General features: G+C 31.9%; 4 protein-coding genes across 9 annotated transcripts; 1 reads left to right on the top strand and 3 right to left on the bottom strand.

Annotated features, from left to right (window-relative positions):
* Positions 1-290: 290 nt before the first annotated feature.
* Positions 291-3,613, top strand: LOC144475333 (uncharacterized). Of its 2 annotated transcripts, XM_078191125.1 has the most exons (6): positions 291-520; positions 600-717; positions 996-1,352; positions 1,427-1,705; positions 1,781-2,070; positions 2,163-3,613. In XM_078191125.1, the coding sequence occupies exons 1-6, from the start codon at positions 429-431 to the stop codon at positions 3,004-3,006; spliced, it is 1,980 nt and encodes a 659-aa protein (XP_078047251.1). In that variant the 5' UTR covers positions 291-428; the 3' UTR covers positions 3,007-3,613. The 2 variants fall into 2 exon arrangements, with proteins under 2 accessions (XP_078047251.1, XP_078047252.1); XM_078191126.1 differs by lacking the exon at positions 291-520 and having other exon boundaries at positions 599-717; positions 1,016-1,352.
* A 571-nt stretch (positions 3,614-4,184) lies between these two features.
* LOC144475335 (uncharacterized) lies at positions 4,185-5,125 on the bottom strand. 2 transcript variants are annotated; one of them, XM_078191130.1, is made up of 4 exons: positions 4,898-5,125; positions 4,636-4,827; positions 4,390-4,556; positions 4,185-4,277 (listed from the first exon to the last, which is right to left on the bottom strand). In XM_078191130.1, the coding sequence occupies exons 1-3, from the start codon at positions 4,975-4,977 to the stop codon at positions 4,403-4,405; spliced, it is 426 nt and encodes a 141-aa protein (XP_078047256.1). In that variant the 5' UTR covers positions 4,978-5,125; the 3' UTR covers positions 4,185-4,277; positions 4,390-4,402. The 2 variants fall into 2 exon arrangements, with proteins under 2 accessions (XP_078047256.1, XP_078047254.1); XM_078191128.1 differs by lacking the exon at positions 4,185-4,277 and having other exon boundaries at positions 4,346-4,556.
* Positions 5,126-6,219: 1,094 nt separating this feature from the next.
* Khc (kinesin heavy chain) lies at positions 6,220-15,710 on the bottom strand. Of its 4 annotated transcripts, none has more exons than XR_013494853.1 (15): positions 14,977-15,706; positions 13,453-13,594; positions 12,820-12,993; positions 12,278-12,546; positions 11,950-12,196; positions 11,617-11,853; positions 11,201-11,547; positions 10,918-11,121; positions 10,495-10,635; positions 10,131-10,415; positions 9,874-10,059; positions 9,593-9,796; positions 9,222-9,516; positions 9,060-9,155; positions 6,220-8,742 (listed from the first exon to the last, which is right to left on the bottom strand). XR_013494853.1 is itself a non-coding variant. In XM_078191122.1 (14 exons), exons 1-14 carry the CDS (start codon positions 15,133-15,135, stop codon positions 8,608-8,610), a joined length of 2,967 nt encoding a protein of 988 aa, XP_078047248.1. In that variant the 5' UTR covers positions 15,136-15,710; the 3' UTR covers positions 6,220-8,607. The 4 variants fall into 4 exon arrangements, 2 of the variants coding, with proteins under 2 accessions (XP_078047248.1, XP_078047249.1); XR_013494854.1 differs by having other exon boundaries at positions 6,220-8,684; XM_078191122.1 differs by lacking the exon at positions 9,060-9,155 and having other exon boundaries at positions 6,220-8,684; positions 14,977-15,710.
* Positions 15,711-16,927: 1,217 nt separating this feature from the next.
* Hecw (Hecw ubiquitin protein ligase) lies at positions 16,928-24,818 on the bottom strand. Its single transcript, XM_078190344.1, has 9 exons — positions 24,681-24,818; positions 22,622-24,000; positions 22,059-22,334; positions 21,718-21,916; positions 21,102-21,646; positions 20,681-21,018; positions 20,371-20,571; positions 19,338-20,297; positions 16,928-19,193 (listed from the first exon to the last, which is right to left on the bottom strand). The coding sequence occupies exons 2-9, from the start codon at positions 23,957-23,959 to the stop codon at positions 19,082-19,084; spliced, it is 3,969 nt and encodes a 1,322-aa protein (XP_078046470.1). The 5' UTR covers positions 23,960-24,000; positions 24,681-24,818; the 3' UTR covers positions 16,928-19,081.
* Positions 24,819-25,208: the final 390 nt, after the last annotated feature.

The raw sequence follows: 25,208 nt of genomic DNA, 5'->3' as shown, positions 1-25,208 counted from the left end.
GATTATTATCATGATAAAAATAAGCTTAATAATAGTACGTAATTACATAATTAAATCTAACAACATAATCGAATTTAGAATAATTAAGTAAGAAGAATTATTAATTTTTATTGACATACATATGTTTAAGACCAAATTGTTTATTGAGCATCACCCTTTATGCGGGTATGTACATATGCACATATGTATGTATAATTTTTAATATTAAAAATGATTATAAACGAATTAGTTATAACAAATGGTTTGCTAATATACATCATTTAAAGATGCATGCGAACTAGAAGTTGGTTTCGAGAATAGACCTAACTTTTGCTTATGTCAATATGATATTAAATTCTACAAAATGAGTGAGGATGTGCGATCTACAAGTATTCCTCGTCTGTGACGTACGGTCGTATAGGTTAAGGTAAAAAGACTCTAGCCTTAAAATGGAATTCAACCTGTTAGTCAATTTTATGCCAATATTATCACTTATTTTGTTTATTATTGTTACTATTATCACGGTCTTCCAAAAGTTAAGGTGAGTACGGTATTATATTATATTACTTCTCTTTTTTAAATACAATAATCTATGTGTAATGTATCCATTTACATGTTAGATTGAGATGGCCTGCAAAATTAAACTGCTGGTTTTGTAATAATGACAGTAAAATTTTGCGGCAACAGGCTAACTGGTGGTTGTGCCCACATTGTGAACAGTATAATGGTTTTTTGAAGGTAAATAAAATAAAATTTAACGAAGCATGTTTTCAAAAGTACGTCTGTCTCCGTTTACGCGGCTTTTTTTTCACGCGGGAAATAATACTTCCGTTTACGCGATCATGCAATTTGTCTTAATGCTGTACTTAGTGAAATTATTATTTTTAAATTTTCATTATTACAGCATTTGTACGAGCTTTTGGAATAAATATTTTTATTTTTCTTTACTTTTTTAAAACTTATTTTTATTCATATAAATAAAACAATTTCCATTTCTCTTTCATGTCAAATTATAGAATGGTGATTATGCATATAGTATACCAGAACAGTATAAAATTACTTCACACAATAATAGAAGATATTGCTCAGATGCCCAGGATATAAAAGTCAATAAAGTTTCGACAAACAGACTCTGTAATCAATGTATAAAGACTGAAACTTTGAAACTATTAAAGTTATCTAACTATGTACCTATGAATGAAAAGAATTATGAGCAAGAGGTAAAGAAATTCAAAAAAAGTTTGGAACAGGAATATCCATTGTGCACACAGTGTAAAAGCACAGTACATAATGTATTACACAAACAAGCACTATGGCTTGCAGAATACAAAATGTTGTTATTTAAGCAAAAGCCTTTTCAAGTGATTGCTAATGTAAGTACATATAATATAATATGTAATTAGAGTTATTGAAAATTATTTTGTAAGATTTTTTATATCTTTCCTAGAACAAAAAATATTCTGAACCAATATTCAGAATGCTTTCAACAATTTTTGACTCTATGGTAGCATACAACATGAATCACTTATGCTTGCCAGTTGGTGGACTACTTTTTCAATTTTGTGCCTGCTGTGTAGCATCAGCTAGAAGGAAAAGCTCGGATGTATTGCTCATGTTTTTGTGGATATGTATTATTATTCTTTTACCTTTTAAAGATTCAGAGATAATGAAAATAGATTTTCATAACAAATGGGTCTCTCTTGAATATGTAACTCAGTATCATATGGTAAGATAATATATTGTATAAAATTAATTTTATCTATTTTATTTCTATAGGAACTTACTTAATCTTTATTTTTAGATAATGTTCTTTGCTTCAATTATAGCCTTTATTAATGTTAAACCTAAATCATACAAGAATACAAAGAGTAACAATTTATCATTCAAAAAGATAGGATTTTCTTCAAAAACTACATCACTGTCTGATTCATGTACATCAACTTTAAGTGACAAGACAGGTTTTGATACTAAAATCATAAATGATGTAGGTGAAACCAATAATAGTGAATTTTCACCGAGTGTAACAACTGAATTTATACCATTCAGTATAAATCAATCAGTCAATAAACGTACATTATTGAAAAGTTCATTGTAAGTAATTTAATTTTATTTGTTATTAATTTCTATACACTATCAATTTCAAACACATTTCAGATAGTGATATTTTTTCTTTGATATTACAGAATAAATCAAGAATCACAATTATTATCAACACCTATAAATGACAATTGTCTGTCATTTAATTCTTCATCTCTGTTGACACCAAAAACTAATATGATTGAAAATTATACATTGAATGATAATTTGAGTACATTTAGTACATTATCTTTGAGTGAAGATAAACCAAAGTATATAATCAAAAATAAAGCACCGAAAATTTTTGAAAGAAAAGTGTACAATCCAGGAAGTTCCAAGCTTTTTAAAAGATTAAATGGTACACTTAGTAAGAAAAATAGTATATCACCACCCAAATTAAAATCTGTTACGCAACAACCCTGGGTGACTGATGGATATTGGCAAAATAGTATGGATCTACCTTCATTATCCAGATCGTCCAGTCCAAGTTCTGGGTTTGGTTCAGTTGGATCCAACTTTGCTCCATCTAGAGAACCATCCATACATGAATTTGATCAATGTTCTACAGTGTCGGATTTCACTCAATCCTGCTATGCTCCAAAGCAAACTAACATCAGTCCTAATAGGAATTTCTGTCATCAAAGTTTGCAGTTTCCACTTCCAGACTTAAAAGGTTCATTTAATAATCAAACAATGAAATTCACATCGTTTAATTCATACCCTCAGCCAAAATTATTACTACCTCATTCTGATCAAAATAATGGATCCGCTTTTATGGATCAATGTTCACAAGCACAGAATATAAATGAAAGTAATATTAAGAGTTCTTTAGGAAAGAATACATTTTCAAGTCACACGACGATTGTTTCAGTTCCCGTTTGGCTATCAGTTCTTTTATGCGGTTCACTTGTTTTAAATATAATAGTTGTAGGTACTACGCTAGTACGTTAAATAGAGCATAGTGTTACAAATTTTGATGTTACTCTTACTTAGTTAGCATTTTACATTGTCATTCATATGCAGAGTAAACCGCATTGTATAGTCCATTAAATAATGTTTGATTTATCATGAAACACTGAATCGAAAATGAGAGATAAAATCGTTTTTAACTATGGCTCCGATTAATGGAATTAATTAGATTAATAAGTATTTTGTAAAATGCTGATGAACTAATAGTAAAGAAATCCATTGAGCTGATATGACTCAGTTGTTAATACTGCCAATATAGAACTTGGTATCATTATAATAGGTCCCTGTTAATGTCACAAGATAAGATAGATAATGACTAGACTGATTTTACATTTGCCTGTTCCCATAAATTGTGTTTATACAATAATTTGAATACTGACTTTAATTGAAATAGTGGTATGATATTCTAAAAGCGTCAAAAGTTAAGATAAAGAAGGGGTTCTTCATGTGTTCATTAGTAAGATACGTACCTAAGCCGACAAATTAAAATAATTACGAATTGAAACAACATAAGGTAATGTTAATTTTATAATGATAATCTTTATTTTTATGACTTAACTTAATTATGATATATTAACATACCGATTATGATTTTTGTTAAAATAATATTGTTATCATAATAAGTGTTACCTTTTTGGTTTTTTTTTGTGACTTTTGATCTTAGCAGGAAGGTTTACATATTAAATAATATACGCATATACAATATACATATACAATAGTTTGTTTATATTAATTTTATAATTGTTACATATGTTATTCTTTCACTGCTTTTCCCTCATAATTGTCTTCGTTTGTTATATTCTTTTTATATGTTCTTACATTGTTCTTGTCAAGGTTCCAGTGTTTCGTTCGGCTTCCAGTATTTATTATGTCTTTCTCTATTTCCATTTCTGAATGTTGTTACCATTATCTAGACTTCCTCCTTAAAATTTGCATTTTATTATGCATTTCTGGCAGCTAGTACAATATTTTCTTCTTTTCATTCTTTCTACTTAATAATTTTTCTTTTTTATTCATATGTATGCCTTTGTAACATTGACTTATTATTTCATCAATTTTGAATCCCCATCAATATCCATTTATATGTATCACTTTCGCCATATCAAATTCTTCTTTTAATAAAGCAACAATAAGACTGTACTAATAATTTTAATACGATGTTTATATTAAAAATAGACGAAGAAATTAGTTTTTAAGAATTTATATTGTATTTAACATTTTAGTGCATGTACAAATCATGAACCTAAGATGTTCTGCAAATTTGTAAAAATATATTAACATGTTTATTATATCACAACACAGCGTCAACATTATGTAATACATATACATCATAATATATTTCTGTGAAATATCATATGTTCTTACAATTTTTAATTAATTAATTTACATGTTTAGCATCCTTATTTCTGCACTTCGAATTTTCCTTTAATTTTTTAATTTTAAATGGAAGCAAACAGGGTTCAACGTTTAACGATTTATGTTTAAAATGTGTAAGATCTGGTGTATTGAAATCCACTTTCCGTCTGTTAAATCTTGAAAAAGATCGGAAGTAATGTGAATATGTAATAATAGAAAAGATTTTAAATATATTTATTTTAAACAAAAACTTACTGTGTGTTTGGTATAATATTTTTTCCTGCTAGCTGACCAATTTCTTCTGTATAAATAGTTTTCCATCGCTCTGTAGCTAATCCTTCTAATGAATTTTTATATAACTCTTTCTTAATCTCGTCCATCAGTCCAAAATTTGTTAAACTACCATAGCTTTGCGTAAAATCTTGTTCTGGTATCCAGTTTCGCTTTCTTCAAGTAAAAGATATAATTTTGTGAAATACACTCGTAACTAAAAATTGACATAAAAAATAACATGTACCTTGCATGATATGTTCTGATTCTAGGGCCTATAACACCTTTCGTTAAAATATTGTAAGACAAATCATAAGTTGTTGTCATGTTGTTATAATATTCCTTCTTATGGCTATGTATTTGATCACTAGTTAAACCCTTATATAAAAGTCATATTCAGAGATGTAATAGAGATAGATGTAATAATGGCATTCGATAGTTTTTGTATTAAGTACCATTTATTTATATGGTGTAGCATCATTGATTGAATACCTCAAGATTAATTTTGTTATCCCATTTTGTAATTTGATTTTCATTCCATGTTTTATTTATATGAGACTTATAATCTGTATCGTAAGTAGTTCTCCACTCAACAATTTGAGGAATAGAAATTGTTCCACGTTCAAACCAATTGCCTTCTAAAGTTTTTGGAGTATATTTATCTTCACTCAATGTAGGAGCACGATTAAATTCTTTTTCAGGAAACAATTTTGTTCGCAAATCTTGTAACGACAATGAAGTTTCTAAACACTTCTGCTCCAAATTCCAATGCAAGGCATTCATCTTGAGGGTGAAATGAACACTACATTTGAAGTTTCTCAAGTATCTGTATTATATCATTAAATGAAGACATGGAATTAGAGTTCTCATAGTAGACATATTAAATAAATGCAAATTTGTATAATATAAATTATTTTATTAAATAAATTTGCTATCTAAGAATTATAAGAGATAAAAATTTAATGCACTTATTTTTTTGTTCTTAATGCAGATATTGATATACTTATTAATTGAGTAATCATAAGAAGAAGAAGAAGAATATTAAATTTTCTTAAACGTAATTTCAATTCGTAGGAGCATGTATCTTGTAAATATTGTAACATATATCTCCTAGCTACAGTCTTCCTAGGTCTCGTACATGAATCTATCCTCTAACTCTATAGAAATGGTTAGACCTATTTCATTCTATTTTCAGCTACAAATGGAGTAGATTTTAATTTGATTAAGGACTTGAAAAGAATATACATACATACTGTTTCAATGTGGACACAAGAATGTGCAATGGAAAGAAATTTATTAATTGCATTGCATTTTCATAGCAAACCTACTTCAATACAAATAGATCTTGCTATACATCATTCAGCTGCAATATAGAGTTTCATATTGCCAAAATTTATATGAATGCGAAGCGTAATTTAATGAGCGCACAGTTAGGATGTACAATAATTTGTTTAACAAAGAGTAACGCAACCAAACGCACAAAATGACTACATATATAGGTTTGTCACACTTCACCTGTACATGTGCAACGCATTTTTCGACATGTTGCAAAACAATGAAACGAATATCTACATCTGTCAACTTATTTATTTCTTTCATATTCGCACATCTCGTACAGTTTACAAAAAAATTTGCAATAGTTATACATCAACCCCCTTTTCATCAGTGATCATTGCTTTCCTGTGTGAATATACATTGGCAAAATATTAATAACTCTAAGTGTTGTCTTGCTTTTTTTATGAAATATATTGAGGGTTCTTGATTGAAATAGTGTTTTCAATAAGTATCTGACGGTTCAAAAATATTTTGTACAATACAATTCATTTAGTAATTTAAAGCTCTGTCTTAAAAAGAAAGCTACTGATTAAAGAAAATATAATATAATTTAGATAGACAATAGGCTGTGGACTCAATAGATCTCGTCGTTTCATCATATATCTCAATTATTATATAAACGTTTCGGAATTTAGTTTTTCATCCACATAAAAAATTAATACTTCTTGTATCATAGTCTACAAAAATAAACGGTAATTCAATAAGGAGAAGTGGCCGATTTCGGAAACTTCCAATCAAAGTAATTGGCTTAGCAAACATTATGCTTTAAAATTCGCAATTGCTCAAGGAAAGATTGTTGAATCATTAATTCAAAAATTTAGCAGATACATATTAATATCTTACTTGCACTGTCGAATGAAAAGTACATTATTGTATGACAATATTTTGAATATCATTAAGGCGTTAAGATGTTAATATTACGTGTACTTTTTGCGATAAATACATATATGTACTTGTAGCCTTTTACGAGTAGGGCATTTTGCATAGGATTGTTTTTTGTTGTTGATTTGCCAAACTAATGTAATGGAATATACGATTATATTTACATACATTTAACAAGAATATCTCAATAATAATTGCACTCATTATGCACCACGCACTTGTCTTTGCCTATTAGCAAACACAATTTCACCCTCGATATCACAAAAGTTTTAAAAAACGGAAGATGAGAGAAATGATCTTGCATAGAAACATGATTTTCTATATTGTTTCCCACAATAACAAGAATCAGTGAGTTATAATGGTTCGTAAACAGAATGTTAATCTTTCTTTTTTTTTACTTTTCTACATAATGTAAATGTCTGAGCGTAACAAGATTCCATTGTATGAAGTTAATAAACAAGTATTTTGTTGCGCACAGCTTACAGAAAACTATATGTTTCTTAAATTAATAAATATTACAATTCTCCTATTCTGGACAGAACAGCACAAGAGTATCTAAGTGAGACCCGCAAAGTTTTTAAGAATCATAAATAGAATGATTACAAAAAATACATAGAAAGCATTGATTATCGACGAATATTAGATACAAGAATAGTTTAGTAAAAAAAGAAAAGAACAAAATGCACATATATGCGTCTTTGTGTGTACTATGTACTCAATCATTACACCAAAAAGGAATAACGAAAAAAGTGTGAATCTGTGTGTGAGCGCTTTACGGGTGGCCTGCAACAGGTTTTAGGAACTTAAGCAGACCTGTGCAATAAGCTCACAATTAGATGTACAAAATTACATATTTAGGTAACTTCTGAGCACAAACTCAATATGAAGAAACGTATAATAACTTGTTTACCTAAAAACAAAAGACTTCTTCCTACAGACCAAATTTTGTTGGGCTGCGGACTTTAAATGTAGTATAAAAGCCTCTGGTATAAACAAATAAGCGATAATAAATTAATTTAAATTAGATGATTACGTAAAGATCGATGTAATAAAAACTGAACTATACATATTTAATAAAATAAACATGAGTGAAGATTGAAAATAAACATGAGTGAAGATGAAATTGTTCTGTTGAAAAGTATCTCTCGTTAAGTCATTGGTTCTTGGACCTTCAAAAATTGTTAGAGTGACCAACAAACTTAACGCTTGGTTAAGCGAGTCCTCTAAGAAGATCAGGAATTAATTTGATGTCACGTGTTTGTTAATAGCAATGGAGAGAATTCTTACAATTATAAATACTTATAAGCCATACGATCATACCTACGATTTTTCTCAATGCCGCATGTCCAATCGTTAGCGATACCTACCAAATCTTAAATAGTACTGCCTCGTTTTTTTTGCAAATTTCAATGTCAATAATAGTTTCGGTAAAACTGCTAAATAAGACGTATAACAGTACAAAAATTCCTATGGAAGTAATCGAAATATTTTCTACAAGAGGCCTTTACGTGTTTATTTGATAGACATTCACCTTTATTTGTCGTGCATGATATTAAATTAAATAATTTATAAAAATTAACTATTTACAATTCGATGGGACATGCAGCGCTAATTTCATAACTTAATGCACATATCTTGAATATACCTAAGTACATGCTCATTTTGAGACAAATAACAAGAACTGGCGGTGCTTCTTTTGGATATATTACATCTATTGCCCTTACTATATAATCGTAATATTTATGTGTATCCACGCCAAATTAGAGTATCTGGATCTATTTTCTTTTCATTGATGAAAGCGTTCTTGCATACGTTTTCTGTAAAAGTGAAGGGTTTGGCATTATGCTCACGATCACTGTACGTTGTGACCCATATCTGAATAGAAACATGAAAAAAATAAACAAATATCAAAACTGTACCAGAAAAGCACATCAATTAACTAAAACTTAATTGGTTCTTTTTGAAACAAGCAATACCATCTATACGTACTTCCACGTACTTAGCAAGAAAGAAACGAATATAAATAAAAGAATTGTCGCAAGGTTTGTTCGTTTTTTTTCTTTTTTTTTATAGTCATTATATTTTTAGATATTTTTGTATTAAATTGTATGAATTCATTAGTGACTGTTATTGTACATTACTTTGGTGGAATCGATGAGCGAGAGATTAAACATATCAAACGATCCACTTACTCTAAAACGTAGATCGTCCCAGACCGTTTCCTTTCGTACAAAATCGAACAAACCCACGATTTCATAATCAGATTGTAGATGTTTAATTATTTGTATCTAAAAAAAAAAGAGATTCGATATATAAATTAAGCACTACAACATATGGGGAAGCTCCTTACTCACCACGATTTCCTGTTTTAATAACGTTAAGATTGGTTAAATGGTGTTGACCAGCCCTGATTGGTTTAGCGATCTGTGGGATAGGTCCGCGACGAGCCAAGGTCTTCTGTCTAACAGCTTCCTTGATTCTATCTACTTCGAATTGGTAGCGTTTGCGATCTCGCATCGCATTCTCTTTGGCAGTGCGCAATGCCGTTTCAAGGGCTTTTACGCGCTCTGTCGTGCCCCGAAGTCTCTTCTCAAGCTTCGGCAATTCGCAACGGAGATCAGCATTATCCCTTACAAGTTGCTTGTGAACCTATAACAGTTACGAAGTTTGAGTTAATTCTGTGCCTAGCTATTTATCGGATTTCTATCACATTTATAGTAACTACCTTTGTCAATTGATCCAAATTATTTTCAAGGAAGGAAATTTTTTGTTTCTGAGTAAGTGCACTGACATCATCCTCATTCTCCTGCGAGTTCATGTTTTTCTTTATTCTAGTTTGTAGGTCCTGGACGAATAATTTGCGCAAATTGTGCAATGTTTGAAGTTCTTTGGCTACTGTTTCCTCCAGACTCTTGAGATCCTTTCGGGCCTATAATTTCACGAGTAATGAATGATAATTTATTTTTATAGTTGTGTCAATATATTTTTAACTGAATTTATACGTACTTGTTCGCGACGTTCATTAACCAACGTTAATTCTTGTAATTTCACGGACTTGTTCGATTCTTCCTGCTTCAATCGTTCGTAATCAGCTTGCATTTGTTGATGGGCTAACGTGAACTTCTGATTCAAATCTTTAAGCTCACTGATGAGCTCTTCTTTCTCAGAAACGTCATCTCTAAGCGCAGCAACCTACCACAATATGCAATATTAATAATAATATACTTCAGTTATATTACAATATCCAATTTCATTAATTTCACCTGTTTTTGATGAGCATCTCGCAACTGATCCATTTGTGCTTCAAGTGCCAATCTCATCTTCGTTGCCGCTTCCTTTTCTTCTGCCTTTTCTTTATTTGTAACCGCTTGCACTTGCTCTGCAGCTTTCAGCTTAGCGCATTCCTCACGCAAGGCGTCTATATCTTCTTCCAAAGCACGTTTACGTGCTTCCGCTACTTTCATCGAATCCGTCAACATTTGCATTCGAGCTTCGTGTTGCGTAATTAGTAGACGACATTCGGCCAAATCTTTTTCATATTCAGCAACCTGAAACATAGATGAATATTATACAGAATTTTGCACAAAAAATACAATGGGTTGAAACATCACGAAATCGAACGCTTACTTTCTTGTTACAGTCTACTTGGAAACTTTCTAATCCTTGGCAACGCTGTACTAAATTTTTCACCTCTGATTTCATTTTGCTAATGAAAAGTCTTGCTACCGTGAATTCTTCTTCGAGTTTGCCATTGCTTTCTGGTGCAACCTACAAAACACCAAATATTTTGTATATCTTTTCATTTGAACATTACATATGTGTAGAGTACGGAGTGTAATGAATGTTGATGTACTGATGAGAAGAAAACTAATATAAATTTAAATGTGACAAAGACAAAGAATGAAAAGTCCCTATGAATCACTAATTCGATGTACAGGCACCCTTATCCGCTTTTTCTTTCTTATTACTTTCTCTTTTCTTTAATTCTTTGTCTATGTATACGGTTTTTCTGAGACGAGCAGTCATTGATGTCCTAGAGATTCCAGTTACCTTTAAGTTTTCGTCACCACCAATGGCAACTCCAATCTCTCCTAAATCTTTCAGAAAGTTTGCTAACATTTCTGTAAGGCGTTTTCTCTGATGAGCGGACATGTCTCGTAATTGTTGTAATTCGGAACTTGTAGTATTTAATGCTGCTTGTTTCGCTAATAGTTCTTCCGTTAGAGCTACCTGTTCCTTGTTTTTTACTTCAACCTGAAAATATAAAAAGATATTTTTAAAATAATATCCTCATGTTATTTATCAGACATAAAACATATTGTAATAAAAATACTTCTTGAGACTTCTGATCGTAATTAACTGCCAGTTCTTCGAGTGCTTGCAGAACTTCCTTAACTTCTTCTTTAGCACTTTCATTCTCTTGTTGTATTCGATTCATTTCTTGTTGCAGTTGTTCATAATCTCGTCTCGTACTTGCAATTAATTCTTCTTGCTCTTCCATTTGTTCCTTTAGTTTCTCAACATACTGTGATTGCTGATTAATTTCCTCATCTTTATCGTCCAATTGTTGATAAAGTCTTTCACGTTCTTCTTCAAGCTTTTGTCTTTCTTCATTGGATAAGGATCCAGCCATGAGGTTGCCACCAGGCGTAGCTGGCATTGGACCATCGTCGATTTTACCTAACGAACATTACATTTTAGATACAAGCCATTACACATTTATTTTCATAGATAAAATTATACAATTACCTTCGACAGACAAATTAATTGGTGTTGTAACATCCGGTGCTTCAACCAAACTAACTTGCTCTTCGGGTTTAACTGTTTCACCCTGACGCCAACGTGACAATTCGGCCTCCAATTTCTCAACCTTTCCTTTAAATCTAGCTGCCTTTTCTTTTTCTTTCTCATAACGACGTTTCCATTCTTCAGCTGTTAATTCCTCGTTGACACATACAACGTTCTTAATAGTCTTAGCACGTTTACCTGGAAAAATGTGTAAGGTATTGCTTTGTTATACGTAATGCGAGGTGTTAATAGTTCATTCTTGAATAGTAAATTATTGATTATAGGTAACGTTACCGAAATCTAAGGTAGACTTCGTTTCAGATTCATTGAAAGTAGCTGGCGAGCAACATATAATAATTGTAGTTCTAGCATTTCCACCAAGAGATTCTTGTAAAATTCGAGTCAATTTGGAATCACGATAAGGAATGTGAGTTTTGTTTCCATCAGCTAGAGCTGAAATTACGTTGCCAAGGGCTGACAATGATTTATTAATATTCTTCGCTTCGTCGAGCACAGTGCCTTCTGCTCCAGTTTTCGAGACCTAAGGCAAAATATAGACATAAAACTCATGTGTAATATTAAAAAATAGGAAAGAGATGAAAATTTTAAGTATAAAAAGAACCTTCTCTGAACCAGCCAAATCCACAAGGTACAGTTTTCCTGATAGCTTCTTTTGATTTTCTAAATTCTCTTGTTTAACATTTATTAAGAATACAGAGTGAGAACGGGAACTGTGTTCATTCATATTAGTTACAGCAATATGCCTATTTGACTTTCCTTCTTCTATAACTTCAAACACTTCTTCCGGACTAGATACAAAACGCTCTGTCGCACCCTTAACAAATGGAACTCGATTTTTGTCTTCATGTACGCTTAGATTCACTTTTGATACTGAAAACACGAAAGCGAAATAGATAAATGATTAAAGCAACTTATTAGTTCTCAAACAATTAATTTTTGTTTTAGCACTGAGAACAGTGTACAGTGAGAGCATTTGTGTTCACTTGTTTATTAACAGTTATTCATTGCTTTTTTTTATTACCATAATATACGAATAAAACAATTCTTTCCAATACATACAATTTGATCATCATAACATACAATAGATGAACACAAAGCCAGCTATTCTAACAAGCAAGATTTTATTACTAGTAAAACTCTTACCATCCAGCAGGTCTCTGATTTTGTCCATGTAAATTTCAAAATATGATATCTTGATATGGAATTCCAAATTTTCTTCCATACCATAAATATGATTGAAAATGTCATTAACGATTCTGGGAATAATACCCTGTTTATTTGAATCTCCAATAACACCTTCCATTGTGTGCGTTTTTCCTATACAAATATAATAAATATTTATGTAAGTAATACTTAACATTAATATATAATATTTCATTGATTACAAATTATTACTTGAAGAGATTTGGTTAAAGAGTATATGAATCTGTAAAGGTGGTATGAATAAAGGAAAGTAATTATGACAAGGTAAGTACAACTGTCACCAGCCGGAATATAACAGACATGAGGCACTGGTTTGAGCTGGATCATACTGAATAAGACCAAAACCAGGTTTTACATTATCATGTAAGAAAAGGTCTGTCTCCAAACATGAGTTGCTCTGGCTGCAAACGGTCAATTAAAGGATGGGAGGATTATGGTAAAGGAAAATATAATGATATAAGGAAATAATTACTATCTAGTAGCAAGAACTAGCATAGTTATAATGCATGATCACAGTCATGACCTCTAGCAAAGAAATAGGAAATAATTAAAAATATTGTATATATTAATTACCTGAGGATGTTTGTCCATATGCAAAAATAGTGCCATTGTATCCTGCCAACACATCTGTGACAATTGATCTAGCTGCTTCATTGTATACTTTGTCTTGTGTAGCATTTGGTTTAAATACTTTGTCAAAAAGATATACTTTTCCCTAAGAGAATATTATAACAATATATTAAGAAATATAAAAAATATAATACAACATTAATATTAGAGAATAGTTATATATAAATAAAATGTATTTTTAATGAGCTTTATGAATGCTTTTATGCATTATACAAAATGTAAATAAATGCTATAAAGGGCTTAAAATTTTACATGACGTGATTCAGAATGCATAGAATAATTAATTTAAAATATTAAAAGTAAGAAACCTCAAAAATTGGAGATACTCTCATATCGCGTTCAAGTGTGGCAAAGAATATGAGAAAAGGGAGAACAATTACATTCACAAAAGCTATATTTCGTGAACCTCTTGGCATAACGGCAATATCTTTTCTGAGCACTAAGAAAGGTCAAAAACCTTCCACATAAAGCAGTATACTCAAAGTAATAAAATACATTTAAAAATAATATATCTGAATTAATGAATTGTTACATATATATAAGAAAATTAATATTTGGTGATAATCTCACAAACACAAAATAATTTTCTTTGTAATAAGACTTTACGAGACAATATAAAGATGTTTAATAATAAGATATTTATGCATTATTATATTACCTTTCCACTAAATACACAATTTATCTCATTGTATATAAAATTCTTTCTATGTATTTATTTCAATTATTTAAATCATTTAAAAAATCATTTTATTTCACAATTATAAAAATCAAATCAAATTTTAATAAATTCAACTATGTCATTTTTATAAAGCATCACATACTAACAATTTCTAGAGCTCAGTAAAATTACTGTTCAGTAATTGTGTGGATGGGGAATAATTAGCTACTAGAATGTTAGCAATTACATGTAATTATAATATCTTTTATGTCTTACATTATTGTGATATTACTAGAGGTTTTAACAATAGCAAAAAGAAAGATTATTTAATGATTACTCTACTCCATGAACAGAAGACAATTAACGTTTTAATCTGTGTGGACTATATCATCCACGCGGCCGTTCCAGGTCTAAGGAAACAGTAGTGAGGTATCACAATATGTAGTATGATTCGAAAAGACCGTATATCATCATTAATGTTAAAATGGACAGTCATTTCAGAATTGAGTTCCAATTAACAAGTACAAATAACGTTAGATTAACGCAAGGAAATCTATCGTGTGAATGGGAATCGTCGGAGTCGGAACAGGATCGATTCAGCCGCAAACAACAAGTATGAATCATCGGCACGTAGACGAAAAACTAGTAATCGGCGATTAAGAGTGTGACATGCGGCCCATAGGTTCTGTATCATGGATAGAATGACCAAAGAGCAGCTGTCAGCTGTGCACAGTGACATCACACGTAAGCTGGACGGTTGGTTAACGAGCATGATAACTAAAAATGAGAATGACGTGTATGAAACATACCCCGATCGAGATGCAATTTTCCTCGCCGCCGGAAGGGAATTTTACGATAAACTTAGAGCCAGCCTTTTCTTCGGAGTCGTTCAAAGGTCGAAACCTACAGACTACCTTAATACTGTCTTCCGCGGCAATCTCACGCTCCCTTGGCGTCTCCATTGCCATATTTCGGTAGCCTGGATTCGTGACACGAGTTCCTCGGTTTTCTTAGTTAGCCGCACTTAAGAATGATTTCCAATGTTTCGTAGCGTACATAGGCGACGGGATGATCGCGTGAACCGCATGAAGAACCACTACTGTCTCTCTGTCACAAACCACAGCCCGTTTTCAAAGCAGCAAAGATGGCTGCCGTTATTCGATGATTTTGCGGCTCAACTGATTTGCGTGTGCAAAGGTAAGAATCGGCGGCTATACTTGCATGTAGACCGGACGAGAAACATGGACGATGAATCGCACGCGGCGGTTTTACTTTCTAATACATTACAACTGTACAGACTATGGTCCGGGAAGAGGTATTTAATTATATACTTGGTTTTCTAAAAAGCAATCGATGAGAGAGTCTAGACAAAGTTCAACGCAAACGCAACCAAGTAAATGTGTGCGCGCGCGCGCCGTCTGCCCTACCGTGCTCGTCTTGATTCGCCTGCTTGCGCACTCGATACACCATTGTCGGCGGATATCATACGTTGTCAGGGCTGTAACACGCGTGGGCGTCGTTCCTCATTCTACTTTCTGTGAATTACCTTTTTCGTAAAAACTACGTCACCGACAATCAGCTTCCGAATGTAACATCCGGGATGATATGCACTTTTCAAGGGATTAGGATACTTGACAAATTTCGAAAAATTAGAAAATCCCTTGTTTCGCTTGGCCGCTAGTTCTAAACGATCCAAGTAAAGACAAAATTAGGAAAGTTCGAACTTTCGATAAAAGTTATTTTATAAGTATGTATTGAAATACGGAGTCGAACAAAATATATCTGCAAACATTAAAAACTCTTTTTCTAAACAATATTTTCTGTAAAAGTATAGGAACCAATAATTTCTCAAGATCTCTTTATCCAATCGTTTTGAAACTTGGGTGTTATTTTTAATAGAACAGTATCTCGAAAATAAGAGTCGAATATTTCTTTGAATTCTGCAATTATCTTTTAAGTTATAAGGGGAACATGTGATGTAGATCGTTTTTAACGGATGTTGAAATTTTAACGAGAATAGATAAGGCAATCATGACAGATGTGTATCATACACACAATATCTTTTCGTATCTCTATCTTTATTTTGGTTGCGAAAGAAAAATTTTGTTAAGGTACCAGTTTTTTACGATTAGGTCGGAATCATAAACATTCGTTTTAGTACAAGCTTTCAATTATATCGAACAAATAATTACTTGCCAACGATTAATGGTACAATGTAGTAACAAATCATTGCCATGCGAAAAATTTTTTGGAGATTAATTCTGATTAAATAAGATAACTATCAATGATACATATGTATTCCGCTTGAATATGAACACTGTTAACTACTAATTTTCAATTTCACTACCAGAGAGCGACTCGTGTCTGTTAAAGCAAACGCGCGCTGCATTGAAAATAAATTTCACCCCCTTAGTATTCCAAATAGAGTTGTACATTGTTGTAATCTCTGCGAATAATTCGAAATCTGTCAGCACCACGTAACTTATCAAAACGTTCACAAAAACTAAAGTTAATAATAGTTAAAACATTCAAATGTGATTTTATTTCATCATACTTCAGTATTTTGTCTTCTTTCTGCCGTGACCTTGTAAACCGATGTTTATTGATTTCACAAATTTTTTGTATCATGCACTTGCATGAACTCTACATGAGATATTTCATCTTAAACGTTCCACTAAATTTATTGTTTCAAAATCTATAAACCAATATTCGTGTAACTTTTCTAGTAGACATCATTAGAGAATTGTTACAAAATTTAATTTTCTGAAATATTTCAAATACTTTTTAAATTTGCTTAGATCGTAAGAAATATAATTTGTCAAGTAATAAATTTTAGTGAATAAAAGTAAAAAACAACAATGTTTAATGTAACATAACAAAAGAGGCACATTTTATTTTCTTTAACAATAAAGTAAAGAATGCACTCACACAGTCATGGTTCATTGTAAATGTTGTGTTATCTAGGATTAACATGCCTGTAACATGTACAGTACATACTAAACTCTACTATTTTGCTATGCTACATGACTAGTTTACAGACGATATAAAGTGCAACTTATTCTCAACAATCACATAATATTAGTTTTACTATTTAATAAATAGTATTACTATCATCACTATTATTTATTAAGTTTATTATCATAGTTGAACGATGTAGTCATCGTTATCGTCATCGAAGATCAAAAAGATCATAAATTGAAATTATATTTATATTTGTATATTTTTTGTGTCTGATAACTATTGAACTCTCGATTATTTTGTAAATATTATATATTTACATTCAATAATTTAATGTAAATGTTGTTTGACATTCGATAAATATGTTCATTTAATGTACCTTATTTATCAATATAATTTTTATGTAATTCAACACATGTAAACAAGGTAACACTGCTATTAGTTCTTCTGAATTGTTAAACATCAGCGAATATTTAAATTTCATGCATGTTTGTTATGAACCAGAAAAGATTAAACAGTAAAGAGAAGAAAATTTTCGAAGCTGCTGTAGCAAGATTAAAGTGTGGTAGAGGTAGAGTAATTCTTGAAGCATAAGAGCATCTAGATCCCCATCGATTCTTTAAATATAACAACATTACAATATCTCGTACCCATCTTTCTGTTATTACAACTGATTTAAAGAACTGTATAGACAATATGCTTTTTAACAATACTCTACACATCAATTATAATTCTGCAATGTCTACGTTAATACTAAATGCAAAATTAATGTTTGATCAATCATTTAATTATTAATCGTTATTATTACTTTCAATGACATATTTTCGCTCGCTATTCATACTTTCGTTGTGTATTCATTGACAATGTCTTTCTGGACATTTTACAAATACTTAATTAAAATTTATTCGATCCAAATATTAATTACATGACATGCAGACAACGGAAAAAATGTTTATAAAACATAATTATATATTACGAGAAAGATATCGTAAATTTGCATTAAAATTTCTTCGCATTATAAACATTTTTCCTATTTCCTCGAACAGTTCCTTAACGTGATTATGACAATATTAAGTAAATTGACATGGAATGTCTTAAAATATTAGAAAAAAAGCTCAAAATTTAGTACATATAAGAGATATTAGATATACGGACTAGAAATGATCATCGCAATTATAGACTAACTAAATCACTGAATAAATTACTAATACAACTGCACTATATTCTTGTGAAATGCATCATGTGTTTCTTCTTCTCTGTTATAAATTTATTAGAATTTTTTTTATAAAATATGAAGAAAAGATTTTCTACAAATCACACTAAATAAGTTGCGTATTTTGCATCAATTTAAAATTGAATTTCTTCCATGGTTATATTTACCGTGTATAAGTTATCTGGAAACGATTAAATATATCATAAGAAGTTTTAGATATTAAAAAATTGTTCTTACAAAAATTTTGCGATCATTTTTTTAATGCATTGTCCAAATGAGGAAATGTATACAGAAACAATTTTGTTATATCTTTTGAAGTCCCATGAGGTATTTATTCGTTTCCTAATAAAACAGACTGTATATTAATATTTCAGCAAGCTCGGTAACCACACAAACTTGAACGAAAATGTAATTGTATATATATTTATATCGAAATATTTTGCAGTAATGTATTCAATCTTTTACTTTTATACAAGATATAGTGTGCGCGAATTATCGTTCAGATTCAATATAAATAGATTACAGCAACATGTATACAATATTTAAAATTTTCAAAATATGCGCAATTGTTTTTTTCTAGATATTTACATTTTGATACAGTTTTGCGAGTTTCTGAATAGTAGAATTCATCACCAATACACCTTTAAATCCACAATAATGCTTCATCCAATTTGAACAATGCGACGCACGATATTTTTATTTCATCGCTAAATATCTGCTGTAATCGAAATGAATAATTTACTTTATTCTATTCCAAAGGTGTTCGTCTCTTCTACGGCCAATAAAAGCTTCTCATATAAAATTTCAGGTGTAGGATATGGGGGAAGATCCAAGCGATTAAAGCATGTATGAGCTCTAAAAAATATATCTCTTTTAAAAAATAGTAATATCTAATAGATACTATGTTACGATTGTATATTTCAGTAATTCATTAGAAATTGTTGCAAAAATTATAATTAATTTACTAATAAATTAAGGCTACAATAGCAGCTTTTATACCTGGGTAAACTATTCGGCCTTCCCCATTTCTCAATGCAAAATTTCCGTGGTCCTGTGGATCCACGGAGGGCTGCAAATCCTTCGTATGGAATGCTCGACGTTCCAGTAACAAACTGTAATAGTCTTAATCTTTGTTCATTTGTAAATCGACTTATACTGCTCCAAAACCATTCCACTACCGGATGAGCGTCATGGTAACCGCTTCTGTATTCTGTGTGCGTTCTCCAATCGTTAAGATCAATTTCAGCTGCTCCCGCTATTACTAATTCCAGTTCACGTGCATCAAAAACTGATACCAATCGTGGATCAACAACTTCATAAAATCCACGAACCAACGACTCTGTTTGTTCTGCAACACCGCGCTCGAGTCGCCAGCGCACAACTCTTTCAAGGTATTCTTTCTTATTTTTTTCGGTGACGGCAATATTCCTACCACCTGGTTTCAATTCACGTTCGGCCACTCGGCCCAACAATTCTTCTGTTACCGAAAATGTTAATTCCAACGGTTCTATGCTGATATCTTTCTCTTTGATCCACATTAGACTCTGATGAAATTCTTGATCTAAGCTTTCTAAGTCGCTCAAGCTTGCCGGTATTCTCAAAAGAGCCTTGTAGAAAGGTCTCGTGAAAAATGCATCAAGCAGATATTGATGAACCAGGGCTAGACCTAAAACTCTACCGGAAAATTTAAACCAATCGTGGTAATTGTCGACGAAAGCTGACATAGGTGATACTTGAACTGTATAAGTGTCGTTGGCAGAATATTCGAACAATCCATAATATGGATTGAAAAGCTCACGCGACAGGTGAAAGAAAAATTCGCGGGACGGTCCGCCGTAATCTAAACCTTCTTCGTGATCGAACATAACAACTAGCTTGCCTTTCTGCAAGTCTTTTTTCGAAGCAGCCATTATGCGGGTGAAAGCATCTTCCAGAAGGTGCTCTCTTCTAATATGTAATCTGACAGAAGAAAATATTAGTTCAATGTAGAATGAAGATTATAAATGAAAAATTAATATTAATTTGAACTTACTTTAATTTTCCTGGACCTTGCCCATACCCTTTACTTTCTAGCTTCCTGTAAAATGTTCTAAGTTTAGCTTCAAAATCTCTTCTGTACGGAGCTGGGGCTCTAGCAGAAGCTCTGGTTAAGCCAGGTGAAGCATGCGGACTACCTAGTGGAGATCTGCCCACGTTCCCAGGTACATAAGACATAATTTCTTGTTCAAATAAGCTGCAACAATTAATTTAGTGTATTAATTAGCCGTGTACCGTTAATACTATCGTCGTTAAAAATGACTAATGCTATGTACTATTTTGAACTACTACATAATATTTTGTACCTTAGTAATAGTGCGAGAGGTACATCATGACCTAATCGCTGTAAAGCAGCACTGCCTTCATTTCGTATAGTATTTACTTTCTCTCTCAGTGCAATGTTCTGTCCTAGCACTGAATGTCTTTCCTTTAAAATATCCATTATATTTGGTTGACGTAAGAAAGCAACAACTTTGTCATTATAAGCTACAGGTATATCAGGTGTAGTGGTAACAGCTGATTGTTGTGGCCTTGGTGGTGGTACAGGTGCTTCATCTAATAGCGTTCGTGCATGTGCTGCTTCTGTAGGCAATCTTGGGTCAATGAAAGATGTGGCTTTTCTGGCGTGACAAATGAAGAATTTCTGAAATAAAGATATTTAAAAATATTCTGCCGTCATAGATTTCTTATAATACAGTAAATAATTTGAAACTTGAACATATTTACTTTCCCTGTCCTATCGAGTTTTGATTCGTAGCCTCTTGGAAACTCCTTATTTGGATCGGCAAAGAAATTTATTAAAGCAACCAAATCCCTGTTATGTTCGTATCTTGGGAATACTGTCTTATCTCGCCTGATCCTATTAATCATATGTTTTAGGCTAGCATTGCGATTGTACCATTCCAATGCTTCTTCATTAGTGTGTAATTCTGTAAAGAAATCTGGTCTCGTTAAGAATAATACTGGAGGACTTGTGTTGATGTCGAACGGCTCGGTCTCATTTCTTTCCGATGATGGTCGTTCTGGTAGCGGTCGTTCGACATTCTCAAAATTATTTCCGTTTGGTTGTTGCGAACTTGTCGGTTCACGATCAATGTTATCAGGTCGAGAAATGGTTCGACGAACGCTCTGATAACGTCGATCCAATTGCTGTCGTCGAAGATCGCAGCCAGTATTTCGCGTTGTTAAATTGGGCCTCTGCCAAGTAGTAGTACGGTTAATGTGATCTATATAGAACACCCGACCGTGGCTATCGATTCTTGCTTCCCAGACTGCAGAAAAATACGTTTAATAAATTGTTATGATAATATTAATTAACAAATATATGTATTTAAAATTTTACATGGAGGTAAAGGTTCTTCAGTGGGCAACGGTACGCTTGATTTTTGGCACATTGGTAATGGACGCAATAACTTCGGGTGATGCGTAGGGGTCGGAGGACATTCTAACTGATTTGTAGGTCCGGCTTCTGGTCGTTCCAATGGTCTGTTGGCTCTTGGTAAACTTAATAGTGCTATACTTTTCGTAACAGCCGTCCGAGACTAAAATCATTATATTACATCATTAATAACTGTGCAAAGAACAAATACTCATCAAATGATCTATGAATGTTTGTAATTGTAACTATATTAAACGTTTTGTGAAGAACATTACATGCAAATAAAAAAAGTCAATTACAATTACCTTTGAATTAGAAGCTTCATCAACATCTACTATTTCAAATCCAAAACAATCTTCAGGGTGCAAAGGTGCTGGGTACTTTTGAGAACACCGTCTAGGTAATTCTGGTGGGCCAGCTTTGCTTCTGTGTAAAAGTTTGTGCATTGTCCGTGGTGGAAGTGGTGGAGGACTTGGGTATAATGTTTCATATAAACGTGATGAGGACCCTCCTGTACTCCGCCATAATTGATAATATTCCACACCTTCTTTTGTTACAATACCATTTGTGTCACATGGCCTCTATAGAGAAATGTTATTTATAAATATTAATATCAAATGCAATAAAAATCATCTGAAAATTATTTTAATTAGGCTTTTACTGATTCATTTGAAGGAGTGTAATACTAGTCTACATTATGTTTTGAAATAAAAATTACAATGTATGTGCACACACAGAAGTGCAAAAAAGACATGTAAAAAAGTTCTAATGTATCTTGTTTAACTTTTTATGAAACTGTGACATGCTGAATTAATTACTATTATACATAATTATTGCTTTAGAAATATTAAATTGAAAGAAGCTACACCTTTTTGGTCCCATTACGACCTAAAACTGCCTGCTGTGATTCTGTATCAGAATTGCTTCCATCACTGCTATTTGAGGAACGATGTGGTTCCATTTCTAAGCTTTGAGCCCCTTCCAGACGTACTTGTTTGATGGAAGATGGTTCTAAAAGTGCTACAGCATTTTCTTCAAGATCATTTTGTTGAGCACTGGCAGTTTCATGTAAATTGTCTAAAATTGGCAGTTTAAATGATTTTCTTATCATCTCACGACGACGTTGAACAAAGTCTGCCAAAGTAATATGAGTTTTTGGCACACTTTTAGATACATGGGAATATGAACTACCAGCTTCATTAAATCTGCTTAAATTTTCACTTGTACTCTTATTGTTGCTCTCTGGTAAATATAACGGTTTATTTACATATGCAATATCATTACTATGTGCTTCACTTGTTGATGTGCTTTGGAACTGCGAGCGATCATCCGAACTACACGAGGCTAGACTTTCCAAGGGTAAACCATAACTTTCTGTACATGAACTCCTACTATCTTCATTGTATACATTATTACCAATATTGTTATGCTGGTCTCTTGTATTCTGTTCATACTGAGATTCCTCACTGCTAGATTGTAAATCCCTGCTAAAAAACTGTTTTTTTCTCATCATATTTCTTGAAGATAAAGGTAATTGCTCTGGAGTGCTTGCTCTAATTAATTCAATGCTAGCTAAAAAGCACTTCCTTCTTTCTAAAAACTTATGAGTCAATGGGTTAAGTTTTTGACCCGAGTTTTGTATGACTTCATTACTACAATTACATGAACTGCTGCCATTATCTTCAATTTGACCAGCTAACATCGATGATGCAGAATCAGCAGGTTTCAAGACTTCATTTTCTTCATTACAGTTTGATTCTGAACGTCTAAGTTGTTCTTCATAGAAATTTAACATATTATCATCAGCTCTATTATTAACTACTTCATTTTCTTCATTACAGTTTGATTTTGAAAGTCTAAGTTGTTCTTCATAGAAATTTAACATATTATCATCAGCTCTATTATTAACTACTTCCTCTTGACAAGAAGATGATTCTGCTTGTTGTAAACCATTCTCAGTTTGTCTAGAATTTGTATCTAATGGTAAAGAAGCATTTTCACTTTGTCTTTCAAAGTCATTCTCAATATCAGATGTAAATTCTGTATGATTATTTTTTATGGCATTGGTTTTCACATGTTTTACTGTTGATGGAGAATCCTGATTTGTTGTACTAACAGTTAACAGAGAAACAGTCTGTTCTTCTGATTCATCCCCCCCATTATCCTTCTCAAAAGCTGTATTGCTAATGTTAACTTCAGATGGCATGTTTTAAAACATAACACCAATCACTTATTTCTTTTTATGTACTGCAAAATAATTTAAGATTGAATTATTAAAAACATGTAATGTTACAAGTCCAATGAAAGCATATTGAACAAATATAAAATAATGAGTCATATTCTTTGCTTCCTTCTGCATATTCATTATGGTTTCAAATAGAGTGAAGTATATTCATATATACATTTATATAAAATAAAAATGATTTTTAGGGGGTTCAAAATAATATTAATGGCACAGTGAAAAAAGTATGTCGAATGAAATTGGATCTACATTTAACATAACTTTTGGTTACTCAAATATGCTTTGGTTCATTTGCATAGAATTTATTTTAAACAATTTTCATACGGGGCTACTGTCTAAGTTGAAATGAAAAATTTACAAACAACTTCTACTTAAAGTGTTTCAAATTGTTTACAAAAGAGATTATATTGTACACCTAAGGACGAGTCATTCCATACTTACAAGGTGTGTAATATAATTACACTTGTACTTCAAATTTCGAACACTTCAAATTCAATGCAACGAAATAACAATACAGACCATTCATAATATTTGCAAATTACATAGAATTCATGACAGTAAACATGTCACGCTTAAACCGTACAAGACTATGCTTACGGGGAATATAACTGTTAATGCTTTGAATTTGAGTGCACGTCAGAAACGTCATATCACATAGAAATTTAGACATGTTTGTACGTTTTACCTGCATATGTTACATCTTTCCAAATATCTAATCCAAAACCTCCAGTAAAGACATTTTACGTCACATTTGCATAGTCATTTACTTATCTCACTTATTGCACCGATACATCGGGGAACGCGTTCATTTGACAGAATGATATAGCAGACTCTATCTGGTAACTTTTCATACTGTCATTTGTTCCGGTTTTTCCTGTGTATCCGCCGTGAGCATCTTATTGGTTGCTCACTACAAATTGCTCCAATCTTAAAATGAACAAACAATAGCAGTGGCGACAAAGTTTGCCATTTATGGGGAGTTTAGCTAGTTTTTTCTCCTCATTTTTTATGATTTCACCATAGATTTAAGAAAGAATATTCAAGCTAGACGTGTTAACGTATAGAGTGAATATTTTTTCATCCCATACCAATTATGTACCAAGAGCCATCAGTAATATTAAAATTGTTTCTTAACTTGTATTATACAATATGTAATCCAAAATTGGTGCTTAATAATAGTATAAATTTTAGATATTCATATAAATTGATTATT

The sequence above is a fragment of the Augochlora pura genome, chromosome 9, assembly GCF_028453695.1.
Source record: "Augochlora pura isolate Apur16 chromosome 9, APUR_v2.2.1, whole genome shotgun sequence".
Taxonomy (NCBI): Eukaryota; Metazoa; Arthropoda; class Insecta; order Hymenoptera; family Halictidae; genus Augochlora; species Augochlora pura.
Note: the sequence above shows the minus strand (reverse complement) of the source record. Positions and strands in the feature narration are given on the sequence as shown.